General features: G+C 52.2%; 2 protein-coding genes across 6 annotated transcripts in view; both read left to right on the top strand.

Moving 5' to 3' along the window:
• LIG1 (DNA ligase 1) overlaps nt 1-15784 on the top strand; it is a 51328-nt gene extending 35544 nt beyond the window's left edge. For all 3 annotated transcript variants that reach the window (XM_050772390.1, XM_050772389.1, XM_050772388.1), the window contains 9 exons: nt 1840-1950; nt 2496-2567; nt 6146-6290; nt 6448-6530; nt 8417-8569; nt 10797-10850; nt 12626-12769; nt 15269-15361; nt 15500-15784. In XM_050772390.1, coding sequence (XP_050628347.1) covers nt 1840-1950; nt 2496-2567; nt 6146-6290; nt 6448-6530; nt 8417-8569; nt 10797-10850; nt 12626-12769; nt 15269-15361; nt 15500-15583 — 939 coding nt within the window. In that variant the 3' untranslated portion in view covers nt 15584-15784. The remainder of the gene's footprint in view (nt 1-1839; nt 1951-2495; nt 2568-6145; nt 6291-6447; nt 6531-8416; nt 8570-10796; nt 10851-12625; nt 12770-15268; nt 15362-15499) is intronic.
• Nucleotides 15785-19613: 3829 nt separating this feature from the next.
• The window catches only part of PLA2G4C (phospholipase A2 group IVC), a 59675-nt gene continuing 58595 nt past the window's right edge, over nt 19614-20693 (top strand). For all 3 annotated transcript variants that reach the window (XM_050772199.1, XM_050772197.1, XM_050772198.1), the window contains exon 1: nt 19614-20581. The gene's annotated coding sequence lies outside the window, so the exon portion shown is untranslated. The remainder of the gene's footprint in view (nt 20582-20693) is intronic.

Below are 20693 nucleotides of genomic sequence, written 5' to 3'. Positions count from 1 at the left end.
CACTGATGTCCCCCTGAACCCAGCTCATCACTACCTCTATCCCCTGCTGTCCGTGGCTGGTTGGCTTTTAGTGCCGATGCTTGTCCCCTTAGAGTTTCCCAAACAGATGTCACTCTTCCAGACAGAAAGAGGGAAAAGGGATTCTAGCTTGAGTTGACACTTTTCCTGGACACCTCCCACCCACACCCGCTCCCCCGCCGTGGACTCCAGCTGGGAGTCACTGTCCAGCACCGAGTTCTGTGGCCACCTTAGTGCAGCAAAGCCTCGAAAAGCTGGAGTCTAACTCTGCAGCCTCTCTGGTCAGGAACGCAGGGAAAGGGAGTCAGGACGAGTGTAGACGGGGCCAGCCTGCGGATAGGCCCCGAGTCTCAGAGAGAGAGTCATACAGAGCTGGGCCTCACAGGCCCCAGAGCTGGGGGCTTCTCTGCACCCAATGGGGTTCTTGTGCCTGTTCAAGGAGTCCTCCGTCAAAGAGCCTTTCTCTTTGCCTGCCCCTAATTCAATAGGAAGTAGGCTATTTCAGAAAGCAGGGGGCACAGTGGCCAGCTTTCTGCCTGTTAGAGACAGTGACGGCGAGAGGCACAGCTGAGTGCGTGCATTAGGGGAGCTCCTGTTCAGTGCCAAGCACTGTTTTTTAAATCGATTTTCTTAAGGTGTAATTTCCCTAAAAGTTAGTGATTTTCAGTGTGCACTATGCTGTTTCATTAATTTTGAAAAGTTCATACACCCAAGTAACCAACAACCCAATGAACGTATAAAATATTTCCACATTCTCATCATTCTAACATATTTCCTTTGGGCGCGGTGGCTCACGCCTGTAATCCCAGCACTTTGGGAGGCTGAAGCAGCTGGATCATTGAGGTCAGGAGTAGCCTGGCCAACATGGTGAAACTCTGTTTCTACGAAAATACAAAAAGTAGCCGGGTGTGGTGGCATGTGCCTGTAACCCCAGCTACTCAGGAAGCTGAGGCAGGAGAATTGCTTGAGCCTGGGAGGTGGAGGTTGCAGTGAGCCAAGATCATGCCACTGCACTGCAACCTGGGCGACAGAGCAAGACTGTCTCAAAAAGAAAAGAAAAGAAAAGAAACAGGCTTGGCTTAGACTTGGTGCCAGGGAAGCTCCTGGCTCCAGGATACAACATGAATGCTGCCCCGGCTTGGGCAACACAGTGTTCCCTTGAGGGAAAAGAAGGCCTCCCAGTGGAGGAGACGGACGGCGCAGGCACTCTAGAGGGAACGGCATACGCAAAGGCCCAGTGGTGGAAGAGGCATTGCCCATTTATTTGAGAAACAGGCTCACATGCTGGGGCGAAGAGAGGCTGAGGGGGCCAGGTGAGGCGAGGGACGACCCAGACTGACCCAGGAGGGTCCCCACAGCTTTGGGGAATCATGGGGATGGTTTTTAGCAGGGAGGTGCTGTGATCGGATTTGGGGCTTGCCAGTGTCACCCTGGCCACTATGGGGAAGCTGGATTGGAGGGGGTTGGTGCAGGACAGGGAAGCCCAGTAGGCTGGGCTGAGCAGGGAGGCGGTGGGAAGTGGACAGCTTAGGAAATAAATCATCAAGTCCACTGGGGAACTGAATGTGGGTGACAGAAGGAGGGAGATGACAAGAGTTCCTGGGTTTCCAGCTTGTGGGACCAAATATTACATTCTCAGAAACGTTAGTTTCTGTCTCCTCTTGGTGGGGAATAAGAGAAAAGCATCTGTGCGCATGTGCTGCCTCTTTGTTAGTGCATCTTGAGAGCTGCAGAAGAAAAGGGGAATTTATCTCCCCGTGTTTGTCTTTCCACCTCATCCTCCACCTCTCACAGGCCCTGGTCTCTCCCTTCACTTTTCAGATTAAACTCCCATCGGTCACATCCTTCATCCTGGACACTGAAGCCGTGGCTTGGGACCGGGAAAAGAAGCAGATCCAGCCATTCCAAGTGCTCACCACCCGCAAACGCAAGGTAGCATCACCCGCTCCACTGCCTGCCAAGGCCCCCTACTTCCTCATCTTCCGCCCAGTCCTGGCTGTGGGTCCTGCCCAGTGCCCAGAAGGGCAGAGTGTCAGTCTGGATGCAATTCTTTCAGCCTTCTGCAGAATGGCTGCCACAGCTCCAGCCATCACATTCGCATCCCAGCATCCCAAGTAGGAAGAGGGGAAGGCCCTTTTCCTGCATCTCTGTTGTTTCACTATGAAAGAAGATCTGTTCAGGAAACCCCCACAGGTTTCCCCTTTTCCATCTCATTGGCCAGAACTGTACCATGTCACTGCCATTAGCTGCAGAAAAGGCTGGGAAAGCAAATATCTGGTGAAGGGGAATGAGGTTGTTGGAATTAGCTGAGAGCCGTTACAATCCAGCACCTGGAACCAGCAGCATGGCTGCCCTCACAGATGGGCAGCCAGTTAGGTGGGGCGAGAGGGAGACCAGTAGGTGCATGCTGTTGGCCTCAGGCCCAGCACCCTGTCTCACCTTCCTGCACTCACAAACTCCATTGTGCCCCAACCCAGGAAGTGGATGCGTCCGAGATCCAGGTGCAGGTGTGTTTGTACGCCTTCGACCTCATCTACCTCAATGGAGAGGTGAGTTCCGGCTTCCTGTCCAGGGGCAACTGAGGGGTGACGGGGTGGGATGTGAGCCTGGCAGCTGCCAGTCTGACTTCCATTTCCGACTCTGCCACTTCACACGGCCAGGAGGCCACACTTGGGCAGGAGTTCTCAAAAGTGTGGTCTGAGGACCCCTGAGGTTCCTTAAGATTCTTTCAAGGACATCTTCGACGTCCCTCTGTTTCCAACTCCATGTTGGCGTGAGGTGGATCTCCCTCAGGTCCTGCCACCAGAACAGTGTGTTGCAGAAGCACGCAGGAGAAGCCAGCCTCTGTGAAGCCAGATATTAGAGGATTTGCAAAGTGTAAAATAATGCCTGTAGTCTCACCAATTTTTCAAAACATAGGTTATGTTTCATCAAAATATGTTATTTAGAGCCAGGCACTGTGGCTCACGCCTGTAATCCCAGCATTTTGGAAGGCGGGAGGATCGCTTGATCCCAGGAGTTCAAGACCAGCCTGGGCAATATAGAAAGACCCTGTGTCTATTTAAAAAATAATAATAATAATATTATTTGGATTAGCATATTGGATTTGTTTAATTTCTCATTTTAAATTTCTAATATGGTGTAACTATAATATTATGTAACCCACATTAACAAGCTCTATGGAGTGAGTCTTGAAAAATTTTTGTTTTTGTTTTTGTTTTGAGACGGAGTCTTGCTCTGTCACCCAGGCTGGAGTGCAGTGGCGCGATCTGAGTCTTGAATAATTTTTTTTCAAGATGGAGTCTCGCTCTGTCGCCAGGCTGGAGGGCAGTGGTGCGATCTCAGCTCGCTACAACCGCCTCCTCCCAGGTTCAAGCGATTCTCATGCCTCAGCCTCCCAAGTAGCTGGGATTACAGATGTGCGCCACCACGCCCAGCTAATTTTTGTATTTTTAGTAGAGATGGGGTTTCACCATGTTGGCCAGACTGGTCTCGAACTCTTGACCTCAGGTGATTTGCCCCCCTCGGCCTCCTAAATTGCTGGGATTACAGGCGTGAGCCTTCTGTGCCTGGCCTTGAATAACTTTTAAGAGTGTAAAGAGGTCTCAAGAAAGAAAAGTTTGAGAATGGCTTGCTTTGGGGTATCAGGAATCTGGAGCCAGGCCACATGCCTTCAGATCTCAGCCCTCCCTTCCTAGCTGTGTGGCTACAGATGAATGGCTCAGCCTCCCTGTGTGTCAGTTTCCTGATGTACAGTAAAGAGCTAACAGTGGCAGGTGCCTCATCTGTTAGGGTGAGGGCTGACTGGTAGGACAGGGGTGTGGAACTCAGTAGCTAGTACATGGAAGCTTTCAAAAGAAATTTAGCTGCAATCAGGCCGGGCGTGGTGGACTCCAGCCTGGGCAACAGAGTGAGACTCTGTCTCAAAAAAGAAAAAAAAAATTTTTATTATCAGTAGTTGAACATGGATGAACTATTTTTTTTTTTTTTTTTTTTTTTTTTTTTGAGACGGAGTCTGGCTCTGTCGCCCGGGCTGGAGTGCAGTGGCCGGATCTCAGCTCACTGCAAGCTCCGCCTCCCGGGTTCACGCCATTCTCCTGCCTCAGCCTCCTGAGTAGCTGGGACTACAGGCGCCCGCCACCTCGCCCGGCTAGTTTTTTGTATTTTTTAGTAGAGACGGGGTTTCACTGTGTTAGCCAGGATGGTCTCGATCTCCTGACCTCGTGTTCCGCCCGTCTCGGCCTCCCAAAGTGCTGGGATTACAGGCTTGAGCCACTGCGCCCGGCCTGATGAACTATTTTTATGCAGTCAAGTATGTATCTTTTTTTTCTCTTTAATGTGTCCTCACCCCCTAGATTTTTTTTTTTTTCTTTGAGACACAGTCTCTCTCTCAGGCTAGAGTGCAGTGGTTTGATCTTGGCTCACTGCAACTTCCAACTCCCGAGTTCAAGCAATTCTCCTGCGTCGGCCTCCCGAGTAGCTGGCACTACAGGTGCCTGCCGAGGACCTCGCCCAGCTAATTTGTGGATTTTTAGTACAGACCAGGTTTCACCATGTTGGCCAGGCTGGCCTTAAACTCGTGACCTCAAATGATCCGCCTGCCTCAGCCTCCCAAACTGCTGAGATTGCCGGTGTGAGCCACCACAACCGGCCTACATTTCTATTTTTAGAGCTTCTAGTAGTCATATTAAAAGGTAAGAAGAAACAGATAAAATCCTATTTTCTTTAACCCAGTGTCTAAGATATTATCCTTTCAATGTGCGATGAATGTAAGAAATTATTAACGTGGAATTTTACGCTCTTTTCTTGGATTAAGTCTTCTAAATCCAATGACTGTTTTGCCCTGAGCACATCTCCGATTGAACTTGCTGCATTTCAAGGGCTCATGGCTGGTGGCGGCTACACTGGGTAGCACCTGCTCAGCTGAGTTTTCCAGACATGCGCTGAGTAGGTATTGCTGCATTTTACAGATGGGAGCTCTGGGTGCACAGAGGTAAACGCTTGCCCGCCCGAAGTCACCAGCTAGGAAGTGTGTGGGTGGGATGTAAACCTGAAATGGTCTGACCCCAGATACATTGTACCTGCCTAACCCTTGTGGCTCCCCTCTCTCATCTTTTCATACAAGATGTTCATGAGCACAATTGTACGACAGAAAAGAACTGTCGATGGAAAACACGTGCATGTCCCCCTGGAGGGCAAGTGGTGAAGGTAGTTTAACATCCACACAGAGAGAAGCCCTGGGCAAAGGGCAGAGCAGGAACACTGCGCGTGGATGGGAACCGATCGCACAAAAGAGAAAAGCAATTCAAAGCCACAAGACGGATTAGTCAGTGTTGATATGCGGAGACAACTGCCTTATCCTTTGTTTGAAAACATTAGATCACCCCCTTCCTCTCTGACACACACTCTTGCAAGGTCCAGCTGGACTGATTTCAAAGAAAACACAAAACTCTAAAGGTACTGGAAAAACTCAGTGAAAACGTTCGGAATTCTAGGGAAAGGAGGACTTTTTTTTTTTAATCGTCTTGGAGATGAGGCTGGGTGCAGTGGCTCACGCCTGTCATCCCAGCACTTTGGGAGGCTGAGGTGGGTGGATCGCTTGAGGTCAGGAGTTCAAGACCAGCTGGCCAACATGATGAAACCCTGTCTCTACTAAAAAATGCACAAATTAGTTGGGTGTGGTGATGTGCACCTGTAGTCCCAGCTACTCGGGAGGCCGACGCACGAGAGTCACTTGAATTCAGGAGGCAGAGTCTGCAGTGAGCCAAGATTTCACCACTGTAGTCTAGCCTGGGCAACAGCGAGATTCTGTCTCAAAAAAAAAACAAAAAACTGATGAGATGCCCATAAAGTGTTAATTCAAGCTCCAGCGAGGCCACGGCCCCCTGTCTGGTGCTCCTGAAGTCACCGACTCTAAATGATGTCAAGCCCTCTTGCCAGTGACCTAGCCCTGTGCTTTAAGCTCCCGGAATCCTTCTGACGTCGGGGTTCTTCCCTCTCAAGGCTTTCCACAAACTAGCTGTCACTAGTTGTGACCTGCACGTGTCCTGTTCGCCTCACATTTGGGGCTTATTGTCTTTATTTCCACAATGATGTCTCATCTCTCTTCTCCTCCCCGGCCCTGCAGTCCCTGGTACGTGAGCCCCTTTCCCGGCGCCGGCAGCTGCTCCGGGAGAACTTTGTGGAGACGGAGGGCGAGTTTGTCTTCGCCACCTCTCTGGACACCAAGGACGTCGAGCAGATCGCCGAGTTCCTGGAGCAGTCGGTGAAAGGTGAGGGTGCTTGCTCTTCTCTCCTGAGGTCTGCAGCTTGCGCTGACCCTGGCCTCCCAGCCCGTCCCCAATCCGGGACTGTTTGACCAGAATCCTGCCTGCCCTGGCGCTTGTGAGCCGGGGCTTCCCAAGGACCACGCTTCTGTCTCTCCCTCAGACTCCTGCGAGGGGCTGATGGTGAAGACCCTGGATGTCGATGCCACCTACGAGATCGCCAAGAGATCGCACAACTGGCTCAAGGTGATTCCCACCCCCTCACCGGGCCTTCCCCGCCCCGGGTCTGGAGGTCTGTCCCAGCTGGGCCGTGGATTTTGAGCCTCCACTGTGTACCCTGTCTGAGCGCAGGGCCCCTTTCCACAATCCCACCCCAGCCCCCTGCTGCAGCCGAGTTCAGACCTCCCCCCTGCTGCAGCCGGGTTCAGACCTCCCCCCTGCTGCAGCCGGGTTCAGACCTCCCCCCTGCTGCAGCCGGGTTCAGACCTCCCCCCTGCTGCAGCCGGGTTCAGACCTCCCCCCTGCTGCAGCCGGGTTCAGACCTCCCCCCTGCTGCAGCCGGGTTCAGACCTCCCCCTGCTGCAGCCGGGTTCAGACCTCCCCCCTGCTGCAGCCGGGTTCAGACCTCCCCCCTGCTGCAGCCGGGTTCAGACCTCCCCCCTGCTGCAGCCGGGTTCAGACCTCCCCCCTGCTGCAAGCCCTTGCTCACGAGTTGTGATTGAGAACAGCCCCAGCCTGAGCACTGCACATCCCACGAGGTGCAGCGTAGATGAGGTTTCTCTCCTGAGCCTGCCGCCCATGTCATGCCAGGCTCTTGGGCAGGAAGTCAGCCAGGACATGAATAAGAGAAAGTCGGGCAGGAGTGGGCACCGTGAAGAAAAGCGAGTCAACTCCGGCCCCGTGAGGAGGGGCTGGGAGTGCCCCAGGTGATCAGGCCAGGGACAGAGCAGTAGGGAAGAGCACCCCCGGTGCAGAGGCTCTGAGGGAGGAGCAGGCTCTGCCTGTGCAGGGAGCAAGGGCAGGCGAGGCGCGAGGTGAGCTCAGAGTGGGGAGCAGGCCCCAGATGACGAAGCACCTGGGGGCCACTGTGAGATAAAACTGGATCTTCCTCTTGAGGGTTTCAGGAAGTCAGTGAGGGTTCTGTGCCAGGAGTCACGGTCAGGTTGTCATTGTGCAAAGCTCCTGGGGTTTCCCCTCGAGTGGAGGACGGGCGTGGTGAGGGCCAGCGAGCAGGAGCCTGTCCTTAGTAAGAGTTGATGGATGTTTGAGTGGAGAGGGGCAGTGAGGGGTGGACGAGGGGCTGGAGCGGGAGGCACTGTGGCACCGAGCTGGCCAGGCCGGCTTACCAGCTCTTCCTGTGTGCTTATGGTTGTCTGTGGCTATCTTCCCTCCAGCACAGACCTTTCCTGTCTCAGGAAATAGCACTGTTGTGCCGCCAAGGCTGAGCTTCTGCCTGGCACACGGTCAGCACTTAGTGAACGTGTCTGAATGAATGGAAAAATGCTCTCCCTTTGGAGGAGTGGCCAGAGCGAGTTGGCCACGTCTCTGTACTGAGGGAAAGAGGGTGCCAAGGCTGACTCCTGAGGTCCCGTCGATCCCGCCTGCATTTCCCATTTGTTCTTATTTATTTATTTATTTATTTATTTATTTATTTTGAGATGGAGTTTCGCTCTCATTACCCGGGCTGGAGTGCGATGGCACGGTCTCGGCTCACTGCAACCTCCACCTCCCGGGTTCAAGCGATTCTCCTACCTCAGCCTCCTGAGTAGCTGGGATTGCAGGCACACGCCACCACGCCCAGCTAATTTTATATTTTTAGTAGAGACGAGTTTCTCCATGTTGGTCAGGCTGGTCTCAAACTCCCGACCTCAGGTGATCCACCCGCCTCGGCCTCCCAAAGTGCTGGGATTACAGGCATGAGCCACCGCGCCTGGCCCCATTTGTTCTTATTTAAACCTAGAGGCCCTTCCCATGTCCAGTCTCTTCCCAGGGGCCATCCTTGGGGTTCCTTCTGGAAGTTCCCTTCAGACTTACCTCCAGTCCCTCCTCAGTCCATGGAGGAGCCCCTCTCCAGCAGTGAGGCCCCCGCCTTGGGCGCTCCCCCTCTCATCTCTTGCCTCCTCTTCCCCCAGCTGAAGAAGGACTACCTTGATGGCGTGGGTGACACCCTGGACCTGGTGGTGATCGGCGCCTACCTGGGCCGGGGGAAGCGGGCCGGCCGGTACGGGGGCTTCCTGCTGGCCTCCTATGACGAGGACAGTGAGGAGCTGCAGGCCATATGCAAGGTCCTGGGGGACTGGGGCTGACCACAGAAGCAGGAGGGAAGGATATTAGACTCCCGGGGGGACTTCCTATTGCACAACCCAGACCTAGGGACACTCACATCCCCCTGTGAAGGATTCGTTCTCCCCAGTTTTTATTTACTTTTTCTGGTTCTATGAGTAACTCTTGCTTCATATAGAAAAACGGGCTGGGATAGAAAGGTGTCAGGAATGTGTGTCAGTGAGAGATGGAGATTAGCTACAAATAGTGGTGGCTCACACTAAGAAAAGGAGTTTTTTCCTTATGAAATGAGAAGTGTGGAGGGGGCAGTCTGATGCCATTAGGGATTCAGGTTCCTCCTCTCTTTCCCCACATTATTTTTTGTCATGTGCCTCTGGCCTCATCATCACAATGTGGCTGCAGGAGTTCCAGCCCTCATGGCCATGCCTGCTCCACGCACCAGGAAGGAGCAAAGTGGGGTGGACCCTGAGTCAGCCTCGTCCAACACCTTCTGCTCAGGTTCTGTTGCTCATCACTTTGCTCCATGGCTCACCCCTAGCTGCAAGGAATTCTGGGAAATGTGAAGTGATTTTTATTTTTTTTCAAGTTAAAGTTTTTCTTAAAGCTGTGCACATTTTGGACTAGATTTTCTTTTTTTTTTTTTTTGAGACGGAGTCTCGCTCTGTTGCCCAAGCTGGAGTGCAGTGGCCGGATCTCAGCTCACTGCAAGCTCCGCCGCCCGAGTTTACACCATTCTCCTGCCTCAGCCTCCCGAGTAGCTGGGACTACAGGCGCCTGCCACCTCGCCCGGCTAGTTTTTTGTATTTTTTAGTAGAGACGGGGTTTCACCGTGTTAGCCAGGATGGTCTTGATCTCCTGACCTCGTGATCCGCCCGTCTCGGCCTCCCAAAGTGCTAGGATTACAGGCTTGAGCCACCGCGCCCGGCCCTAGATTTTCTTAATGTATTTCCTATACTCCCCTCTCCAGCAAATTTGGGTCTTTTGCCACAGAAGCAGAACAAAATATCACCTAGACTCCCACCGCCCAGAGACATGCAGTAGTGACATTTGAGGGAATGTTTTATTTACATTTTTGCAAAGTTGTGATCCTTCTCTGTGAGTGATTTTCTCTTCTGCCTTTTTACCCTGGAAGTACTTTATTTTCAATGTTGTATATGCCCTTAAGCAGTGTGGCAACAGGACTTGAATGCCTGCACGAGAATTTTCAAGCGTTATGCCCCAGTGTCCTGAACCAGCTCCCTGTGGCTGTCTGGGGAAGTTGTTGCCAGCTTTGTGCTTATGGGTGACATCAGTACTTAGTGTCCGTTAACCTACATGATCAGTGACAGAAATGATTTTATAATTCACAAATATTTTGGCCACCAATCTACATTGTCACCATTTTGCATTATTTAGAATAGATTTTTAAACGAGCTATCGTCAGGACAAAAGGCAAGAAAATCCTTAAGACTCTCAATGCAAAAGGAGCCTTCCAGGTGATATCGGTCGTTATTGTTCACTTGCTGCGTATCTGCCAGCATCGAGCATTATTGCTAATTTTTAGCCTTTCCTATTTTGGTAGGTGAAAGAAGCTCTTGGTAGTGTTAACATTAGAGACGGGCTGGGCATGGCGACTCACGCCTGTAATCCCAGCACTTTGTGGGGCTGAGGCGGGAGGATCACTTGAGCCCAGGAGTTCGAGACCTGGGCAACATAGTGAGATCCCACCTCTACAAAAACTTTTCTAAAAAAATTAGCCAGGCGTGGTGGCGCATGCCTGTGGTCCCAGCTACTTGGGAGGCTGAGGCAGGAGGATCGCTTGAGCCCAGGAGGTGGAGGTTACAGTGAGCCAAGATTGCACCACTGCACACCAGCCTGGGTGAAAGAGCTAGGCCCTGTCTCAAAAAAAAAAAAAAAACAAAAAGATTGGAAGTGAGGACAGCCGGTTACTGGGCAGTGAGGATGTGGGTGGGCATAAGGGAGTGACTTCCTGGGCCAGGGAGACAGTGGAAGCAGAGGAGTTTCTCCATAAAGCAGAGGACAGGGCAGGCCTGCTGGGAGAGCATTCCCCACCCGGGAATCTCAGGCTGGATGCTCCACACCCCCAGCTCCCCACTTCTCTGGTTTTCTGTGGATACTGCATAGACCAGAAGGCGGTGGGGGCCATGAGTGTACACAGCTTTAGATGGCGGGAGCAAGTGCTGGGCCCATGGCCGGCTGAGCCTCTGACCTCCCGCTTCCTCCCTGCAGCTTGGAACTGGCTTCAGCGACGAGGAGCTGGAGGAGCATCACCAGAGCCTCAAGGTGAGTCATGGCGGCCACGCCTCAGCCACCCCTGCCGCCCCCCGCCCCTGACAGTGCACTCCTTCCGTCAGGGCTCTTGACCCTCTACCATCTTGGGGCTCTGGGTGCGGGCAGGAGGGCAGCAGGCAATGGAGCTGGCTTTGGAGTCCAGCATCTCCAGGTTCATGTCTCAGCGCTGCCGGCTACTAGCTGGTGACCCTGCTCAAGGAACCTCGCCTCCCCAAGCCCTGTGCCTCATTCACACCACGGGGTAGCCACAGGACACAGCAGGTGCCACAACTGCTCGTTGTGAAGTGCCTGTGAGCCCTGATCAGTGTGAGTATGAGTTGTCATGGTCACAGGCATTTCAGGCATGAGTGTCTGTCCTACATATTGGATCTGTATTAGTTTATTTTCATACACATACTGCTATGAAGAAATAACCCAAGACTTGCTGGGCGCAGTGGCTCATGCCTATAATCCCAACACTTTTGGGAGGCCAAGGCGGGTGAATCACCTGAGGTCAGGAGTTCAAGACCAGCCTGACCAACGTGGTGAAACCCCTTCTCTACTAAAAATACAAAAATTAGCCGGGCGTGGTGGCACATGCCTGTAATTCCAGTTACTCAGGAGGCTGAGGCAGAATTGCTTGAACCCAGGACATAGAGGTTGCAGTGAGCTGAAATCATGCCATTGTACTCCAGCCTGGGTGACAATGAGACTCTGTCTCAAAAAAAAAAAAAAAAAAAAAAAGAAATATCCAACACTGGGTCATTTATAAAGAAAGATGTTTCCCGGACTCACAGTTCCACATGGCTGGGGAGGCCTCACAGTCATGGCGGAAGGCAAAAGAGGAGCAAAGGCACGTCTTACATGGCGCCAGGCAAGAGGGCACGTGCAGGGAAACTGCCCTTTATAAAACCGTCAGATCTCGTGAGACTTCCTCACTATGGCGAGAACAGCACAGAAAATCCCGCCCCCATCATTCAGTTACCTCCCACCAGGTCCCTCCACCACAGGTGGGGATTACGGGAGCTGTGATTCAAGATGAAATGTGGGTGGGGACACACGGACTCTTCGGTTCTCTCTCTCCGTTGCCCTCTCTCTCTACATCTCTGTCCCCCTCCCACTGTGTCTCTGTCTCCTTCCTCCAGGTCTCTGGCCCTCTGTCTGCCTATTTTTGTCTTTAATGTCCTGCCTCAGCCCCCAGGGCCTTTCATTTCTTGCCATCTCTCATTCCTCCCAACTCCCACCTTTCCCAGCTTTTTACTTCAAGGGGGTGTCTTATTTCTTTTCCCTTCTTTCACTTTCTATTTCTGTTTCGGTTTCTGTTTACTTTAAGGGGTGTGTGTTTCTGTTCCCTTCCTACACTTTCTGTTTCTATTTCTGTTTATTTCAAGGGGGTGTCTGCTTTTTTCCCTTCCTCCCTCTCCGCAGCCCTCCAACGCTTGGCCTTGACTTTGAGATTCCAGACCCTCAGATCCTCTCTTCCTCTGCTCACTGCAGGCCCTGGTGCTACCCACCATCTCTCATTCCTCCCAACTCCCACCTTTCCCAGCTTTTTACTTCAAGGAGGTGTCTTGTTTCTTTTCCCTTCCTTCACTTTCTGTTTCTGTTTCTGTTTACTTTAAGGGGTGTGTGTTTCTATTCCCTTCCTACACTTTCTGTTTCTATTTCTGTTTATTTCAAGGGGGTGTCTGTTTTTTTCCCTTCCTCCCTCTCCCCAGCCCTCCAAGGCTTGGCCTTGACTTTGAGATTCCAGACCCTCAGATCCTCTCTTCCTCTGCTCACTGCAGGCCCTGGTGCTGCCCAGCCCCCGCCCTTATGTGCGGATAGATGGTGCCGTGACTCCCGACCACTGGCTGGACCCCAGCGCCGTCTGGGAGGTGAAGTGTGCCGACCTCTCCCTCTCCCCCATCTACCCTGCTGCGCGGGGCCTGGTGAGTGGCAGAGGACCTGGGCTTGGCCCTGTGTGGGATTCTGGGCAGCCCCACAGCAGAGTAGGGAGGGGACCTTGGCTCCTGTCTGTTCTTCCAGGTAAGGATTGGGAAGATGAGCTGGCATTTTATTTGACTGTCAGATAACAAGGTGAAAACATTTTTTCTTTAAAAATGGGCCAGGCACGGGGGGTCGTGCCTGTAATCCCAGCACTTTGGGAGGCCAAGGCAGGCAGATTACTTGAGGTCAGGAGTTCAAGGCCAGTCTGGCCAACATGGTGAAACCCCATCTCTACCAAAAATACAAAAATTAGCCATGTGTGGTGACGGGTGCCTGTAGTCCCAGCTACTCGGGAGGCTGAGGCAGGAGAATCGCTTGACCCTGGGAGGCGGAGGTTGCAGTGAGCTGAGATCACACCACTGCACTCCATCCTGGATGACAAAGCAAAACTCTGCCTCAAAAAAAAAAGTATTTTCTTAAACAAAATAATTCCCAGGCCAAGTGCAGTGGCTCATGCCTGTAATCCCAGCACTTTGGGAGGCTGAGGCGGGCAGATCACTTGAGGTCAGGAGTTCAAGACCAGCCTGACCAACACGGTGAAACCCCACCTCTACCAAAAAATACAAAAATTAGCCGGGTACGGTGGCCCATGCCTGTAGTGCCAGCTACTGGGGAGACTGAGGCAGGAGAATCACTTGAACCCAGGAGGCAGAGGTTGCAGTGATCCGTCATGCCACTGCATTCTAGCCTGGGCAACACAGCAAGACTTCGTCTCAAAAAAAAAAAAACCACCAGGAGTAGTCAGAAAACAGTGACACCGCTCCTTTCAGTATCATCATCTCATCTTCAGCTCTGAAATCATTTTTAGAAACTCAGTTCTTTTAAGCAAAGGCTGAGTTCACTTCCTCCTCACCATTTACTTTGCTGCAGTTTCTTCCTCAACCGTAATTAATTTTCATGCGATCAGGTTTTAGAACGCCTTGGCTAATTTCTCTCTCTAGTGCCTCAGTCTTCAGCACTCACCAAAGCACTGTTGTAAACCGGGGGAGAACACCAGCCCGTGGCCAGCACTAGGAAAGCTCCCAGCTTCTCCTTCCAAAGAACAGCACATCTCAAAGTTAAAATGAGGTTGGGCACAGTGGCTCATGCCTGTAATCTGAGCACTTTGGGAGGCCAAGGCAGGAAGGTTGCTTGAGGCCAGGAGTTGAAGACCAGCCTGGGCAATATAGTGAGACACTGCCTCAAAAAATATATAAATAAATAATTTTAATTAGATATATTTTCTTTTCAGTTTCTCCTTGTCCTTCAGAACCGAGCTAGCACATACTTTTCTGATGAGAAGCAGACTTCCACTTTTAAATAACTCCTTTTTTTTTTTTTTTGGAGACACGGTCTTCGTTTTCCAGGTTGGAATTCAGTGACACGATTATGGCTCGCTGCAGCCTCAACCTCCTGGACTCAGGTGGGCCAACCTCAGCCTCCTGAGTAGCTGGGACTACAGGCGTGCACCACCACACCTGGCTAATTTTTGTCGTCTTTGTAGAGATGGGGTTTCACCATGTTGGCCAGGCTGGTCACAAACACCTGGCCTCAAGTGATCCACCCACCTCGGACTCCCAAAGGGCTGGGATTACAGGCATGGGCCACCATGCCCAGTCAAGAGCTTACGTTTTTGATCTAATTAAAAAATTTTTTTTTACCATGCTGCACGTTGGAGAGCCACAGACCCTTAGTAACAAGGGACTGGAGCCGGTGTGTGTCCAGCCCTTGCTGTGCGGCGGGCGCTGTGTGGTAATCAGCATGTCACTCATAGACACTCATCTAATCCTTTCCACATCCCTAGGACATAGTCACACAAACATCTCCATTTTACAGGTGAGGATGTAGAGCCCTAGAGAGCTCGAGTCACTGCCTCCGGATCACGTGGCTCCTGAGAGTTGGGAGCTGGGATTGGAATCCCACAGTCAGGTTCTAGAACCCATGCCCTGGCCCTATAGTTCAGCCTCAGCCCGAATCATCATCATCATATTAACGAAGCTCTGTCGCCCAGGCTGGAGTGTAGTGGCGCGATCTCGGCTCACTGCAAGCTCCGCCTCCTGGGTTCACGCCATTCTCCTGCCTCAGCCTCCCGAGTAGCTGGGACTACAGGCACCCGCCGTCATGCCCAGCTAATTTTTTGTATTTTTAGTAGAGACGGGGTTTCACTGTGTTAGCCAGGATGGTCTCCATCTCCTGACCTCGTGATCCTCCCACCTCGGCCTCCCAAAGTGCTGGGATTACAGGCGTGAGCCACCACGCCCGGCCAACAGGCAGCATTTCTTAAGCACTTACTGTGCCCTGGGTACGGTTCCAAGCGCTTTGTCAACTTGTTTAATCCTTATGACAACCCATCGTCTGGCCCCCTCGTGTGGATCAGGAAGCAGTCCAGAGTGGAGGAGGGAGGAGACTGAGCAGGGTGTCGCTGGGGCTGGACCGCAGGAGTCTCCATCCCGCTTCTGCAGGTGGATAGTGACAAGGGGATCTCCCTTCGCTTCCCTCGGTTTATTCGAGTCCGTGAAGACAAGCAGCCGGAGCAGGCCACCACCAGTGCACAGGTGAGGCCCTGGGAAGCAGGGCTGGGCCGCCCAGCTGCTTGGCCCTACCAGCTTTTTAGCGTGGTGGCCTCTGGAACCTTGTGGAAGTGGGGACAGCCAGGGAGCTTCTGACCACCCCGTCCCACCCTGTCTCCGCAGGTGGCCTGTTTGTACCGGAAGCAAAGTCAGATTCAGAACCAACAAGGCGAGGACTCAGGCTCTGACCCTGAAGATACCTACTAAGTCCTTGCCCTCCTAGGGCCTGGGTACAGGGCATGAGTTGGACGGAACCCAGGGTTATTATTGCCTTTGCTCTTTAGCAAATCTGCTGTGGCAGGCTATGGTTTTTGAGAGTCAGGGGAGGGGTGTGTGTGTGAGGGGGGTGGCTTACACCTGAGCCTGGGATTCATCCCATCATTTCTTTCAATAAATAATTATCGGATAGCTACTTTGTGACAAGGTCTGTGCTGGGCTCTGGGGGCAAAGCTCCCATGGGTGTCACTTGCATAGCATGTAGCAGTGGCCTAGGAACTGCCAGAGCCAGCACCAGCCATGGAACTGCCTGCGGTGGTGGGTATCTTCCGTAACTGCTCTGTGCAGTGTGGCCGCCACTGGCCACCTGCAATGCCCGAGCACTTGACAGGTGGCCAGCATGACAGAGGATGCGAATTTGTTTTGTTTTGCTTTGTTCTGTTTTTGTTTTGAGACAGAGTCTCACTCTGTTGCCCAGGCTGGAGTGCAATGGCGAGATCTCAGCTCACTGCAACCTCCACCTTCCGCGTTCAAGTGATTCTCCTGCCTCAGCCTCCCGTGTAGCTGGGATTACACTCATGTGACACCACGCCCAGCTAAGTTTTGTATTTTTAGTAGAGATGGGGTTTCGCTATGTTGGCCAGGCTGGTCTTTAACTCCTGGCCTCAAGCGATCCACCCTCCTTGGCCCCGCTAAGTGCTGGGATTACAGGCATAAGCCACCCCGTCCAGCCATGCCAAATATTTTATTTAATTGTATTGGACAGCAGTAGTCTAAAATCTTTACATCCATATGTTTTTTAACTTGTTTAACCTTCCAGCCATCCCACGGGGAGGCACCATCATGAACCCTGTTAAGGAAGACAAATGCAGTTTCTTAAAATAAGCCACATGTATTCTCTTACAGTTCCAGAGGTCAGAAGTTCAAAATCAGTTTTATTGGGCTAACGTCAAAGTGGTGGCAGGGCCGGTTCCTTCTGGGAGCTCCAGGGGAGAAACTGGGTCCTTGCTTTTCCCAGCTTCCAGAGGCCACCTGGTTCCCAGGCTCATGGCTTCTTCCACTTTCCTCAAAGCTAGCAGCGTCCCGCCTCAAATCTCTCTCCTGAGGTCATCAGGTCACCTCCTCTCCTCCATCAGATCTCTGCCTCTCTCTTCCAAGCACTCAAGTGGTTCCATTTAGGGCCCCCTGGATGATCCGGGATAATTTCATTTCAGGATCCTAACTCAATCCCAAAGTCCCTTTAGCCACATAAGATCATACATTGACAGAGGCCAGGCACGGTGGCTCACACCTGTAATCCCAGGACTTGGGGAGGCTGAGGTGGGAGGATCACTTGAAGCCAGGAGTTCAAGACCAGCCTGACCAACATGGCAAAACCCCATCTCTAATAAAAATACAAAAATTAGCCAGGCATGGTGGTGCATGCCTGTAATCCCAGCTCCTAGTGGGACTGAGGCAGGAGGATCACTTGAATCTGGGAGATAGAGGTTGCAGTGAGCCGAGATCATGCCACTGCATTCCAGCCTGGGGAACAGAGCAAGACTCCATCTCAAAAAAAAAAAAAAAAAAAAAAATCACATTAAAGGTTTCAGTGATTAAGACCTGGATATCTCTGGGCGGGGGGGGGCTGTTATTATTCCAGCCACCCCACATGGGATGATATGTTAGAGGAAAACCATCGGGAAGTGGTCAGACAAGGCAAGCAGGATGCCTGGGACACCCGCCCAACCCTGGGTACCACAGGGCTGGGTTGGGGAAAACAGGTACACTTGGGGTGGGGTCCAGGCTTGGGTCTTCTAGAGCAGGAGGCCTCTGACCTCGGGGCCCAGCGTGGAACATGAGCTTCTGGACAGGAGAGTGTCAGGATGTCCTGATACTCCCGCAGGAGGGACAAAGGGCTCCTAGCCATCCCCCTGCCCCTCACACTCTGTTTCTCCCTCTCACATCTGCCCTCCCTTCTTCCCTTCTCTCTCATCAGGTTCCTCTGCCCTTGTCTCCCACCCGTCCTCTCTCCCCTTCCTTCGTATCTGCGAGGCCTTGTTCCCTGCTGTGCAAGTCTGTGCCAGGCTTACTTTACTGTCTGTCACTGTGACTCTCACCCTCCCTGTCTTCCTTCCTGTGTCTCCATCATGGTCTCTTGCACACGCCATCTCTTGGACATTTTGTTTCTATTTGTCATAGCCCAAGAATACAACATTGTCTTCCCATTCTCCTGGCTGGCAGTGGCCTTGTGGCCCCGTGTGGGCAGACCCAGGGGACATAAGCACAGGGGCTGCTGGGGGCTTCTGGAGAAACATCTTTCCTGACCAAAAAGGACAGCCCTGGTTGTGGCAGCTCTTCCCCTCCTCCTGCCTTGACTAGAGATGGTGATGGCTGGAGCCAAGTCACCACTTTGTAATCATGAGGAAAAAGAAAGGAGAGTAGCAGACTGCCCCTGACGACCTTAAGCCGGCGAGCCAAGGGCAGCAGCTGCGTAACTGTGGGCTTTTGTTCTTTGGAGTGGGGGAAGAAGAAGTCCCAGTGTGATTATGCCACTCTAAAACATGGCTTTCGGCTGGGCACAGTGGCTCATGACTGTCATCCCAGTGCTTCAGGAGGCCGAGGCGGGTGTATCACCTGAGGTCAGGAGTTCAAGACCAGCCTGACCAACATGGAGGCACCCCGTCTCTACTAAAAATGCAAAATTAGCCGGGTGTAGTTGCACACGCCTGTAATCCCAGCTACTCGTGAGGGTGAGGCAGGAGAATCACTTGAACCCGGAAGGTGGAGGTTGCAGTGAGTTGAGAGCAAGCCATTGCACTCCAACCTGGGCAACGAGCAAAACTGTCTCAAAAAAAAATAAATAAAAAATGACTTGTTTCTCACAGCTAAGAGTTCCTGATACAGCTCTGCCTTAAAGAACTGGCAAATTAGTATGCATTTGTGTTTCAATTTCAAATAAAATAAGGCAAAAAATATATATACGTATTTAAATATTGTATGTCAGGGGATCCCCACGTCACTGTCTGACTCTGTGTGGAGATCCATGGTTCCCTTGGGCTTGGCTCTTCCCACACCAGTGCAGGGTCCCAGGAACACATCTCCCGCCACACATGGCCGCCATGTCCCTCCGCTGGAGCTGGGCAGGGTCATCCTCACTCCTCAGTGACCCTCATGATGGCTCCACCAGGTAGGTACTTTTATTCTCCCCATTGAACAAGTGAGGACACTGAGGGGTGCAGGGATGTAAGTTACCTTCCCTAGGTCCACTATCTAGGAAGTGGTGGGCCAGGGTTTGGTCCATGCCTTCAGCTCCTTGACCCTGCATCTGTAACTACTAACTATACTGTGGAGAGCCTCGTGAGCTTCTGTGAGGTGCGGAACCTTATCCCACAGGTCGGGCAATGGCATGGACAGGTCTAGGAGTGAAAAGATCCTGCAATGGCTGGAGTTGTGGGCATTGAAGAGATGAGCCTGGAGTTAGGGGGAGCAGGGGAAACCATCTTCCCCCTGGTGAAATCCTGTTCTAAAATTGGTGATACTCCTGCCTTGGCCTCCCAAAGTGCTGGGATTATGGCCTCATCTCTATTTTTAAAAAATAAGAATCAGGCTGGGTGTGGTGGCTCGTGCCTGTAATCCCAGCACTTTGGGAAGCCGAGGCAGGTGGATCACTTGAGTTCAGCAGTTCGAGCCAGCCTGGCCAACACGGTGAAACCCCGTCTCTACTAAAAATACAAAAATAATTAGCTGGGCGTGGTGCCTATATTCCCAGCTACTCAGGAGGCTGAGGTAGGAGAATTGCTTGAACCCAGGAGGCAGAGGTTGCAGTGAGCTGAGATCGCACCACTGCACTCCAGCCTTGGCGACAAAGAGACTCCATCTCAAAAAAAAAAAAAATTCAAAACCCATCAAGTTGGGACGTTTAGTGCTGGGCTTCAGGAAGAGTAGGCAGGAGGGTAGTATGGGAGGTTTCTAGGAGCCACTCCTAGAAGTGGCGCTCCCCACAGATGCTCCATTGCACTGACTGGAACTTGGTCACATGACCACACCTAGCTGCAAAGGATGCTGGGAAATGTGGTTCCCTGTTGGGAGGCCACTTCTGGGCTTCAAACCTTCACTGTGAATGGAGCTCACAGATTTTCTAAAAATTGACATTAAATGAGCCACACTTGGCCCCAAGGATCTGGCTCACTGCAACCTCTACCTCCTGGGTTGAAGCAATTTTCCTGCCTCAGCCTCCCGAGTAGTAGCTGGGATTACAGGCACACACCACCATACCTGGCTAAATTTTGTATTTTTTAGTAGAGATAGGGTTTCACCATGTTGGCCAGGCTGGTCTCAGAACTCCTAACCTCACATGATCCACCCGCCTCAGCCTCCCAAAGTGCTGGGATTACAGGCGTGAGCCACCACGCCTGGCCTCAATATTTCTTTTTCTGGGTATTTGAGTATGATATTATATATGATGGTTATTAGGCAGCCCATTGCATAGGAAGATTAGCTAAATCTGTTCTGAGGAATATTTATCTTCAATATAGTTATATAACGACAACATTCTTTTTTTGAATACTGGTCTCGGGTGCCTAATGATAGAAGGGTGACATCATTAAGGAACCCTGGAAAGTCCCTCTTTCCACGTGATCCCACGGATGCAAATAGCTCTGGGTGAGCTTGGGAACAGCTGAAAAAGCTGGAGCAACCGAGCAGGGCCCACAAGCCGAGGAGGGCTGTATAAAAGCGCAGGGGGCATTTTACCTCCAGGTTGGCCCTGCTCAGGACCAGGAGGAAACACCTCCAGCCCGCGACCTCCCCCCACAGCGGGAAAAGGAAAGCAGGAGGACCACAGAAGCTTTGGCACCGAGGATTCCCGCAGTCTTCACCCACTGAGATCCCGGCTGAACGAACTGTGCAGCGACTACATCGCTAAGCCCAGGGAGCCCAACCCTCTGCTCCGGATTCCCGAGCACCCAGCTCCATTGCGCATGCGCACAAGCCCCAGCACAGACTCAGGCAAGCCGTCGGGGCGGGGAGGGCTGTTTCATCCCGCTGGGGCGGCCGTAACGAAGGACCAGGGATTGGGTGCAATTAAACAACAGGATTTTTTTTCTTTTTCTTTTTTCTT

This window comes from Macaca thibetana, chromosome 19 (genome assembly GCF_024542745.1).
Source record: "Macaca thibetana thibetana isolate TM-01 chromosome 19, ASM2454274v1, whole genome shotgun sequence".
NCBI lineage: Eukaryota > Metazoa > Chordata > Mammalia > Primates > Cercopithecidae > Macaca > Macaca thibetana.
This window is presented reverse-complemented; position numbering and strand designations above follow the sequence as displayed.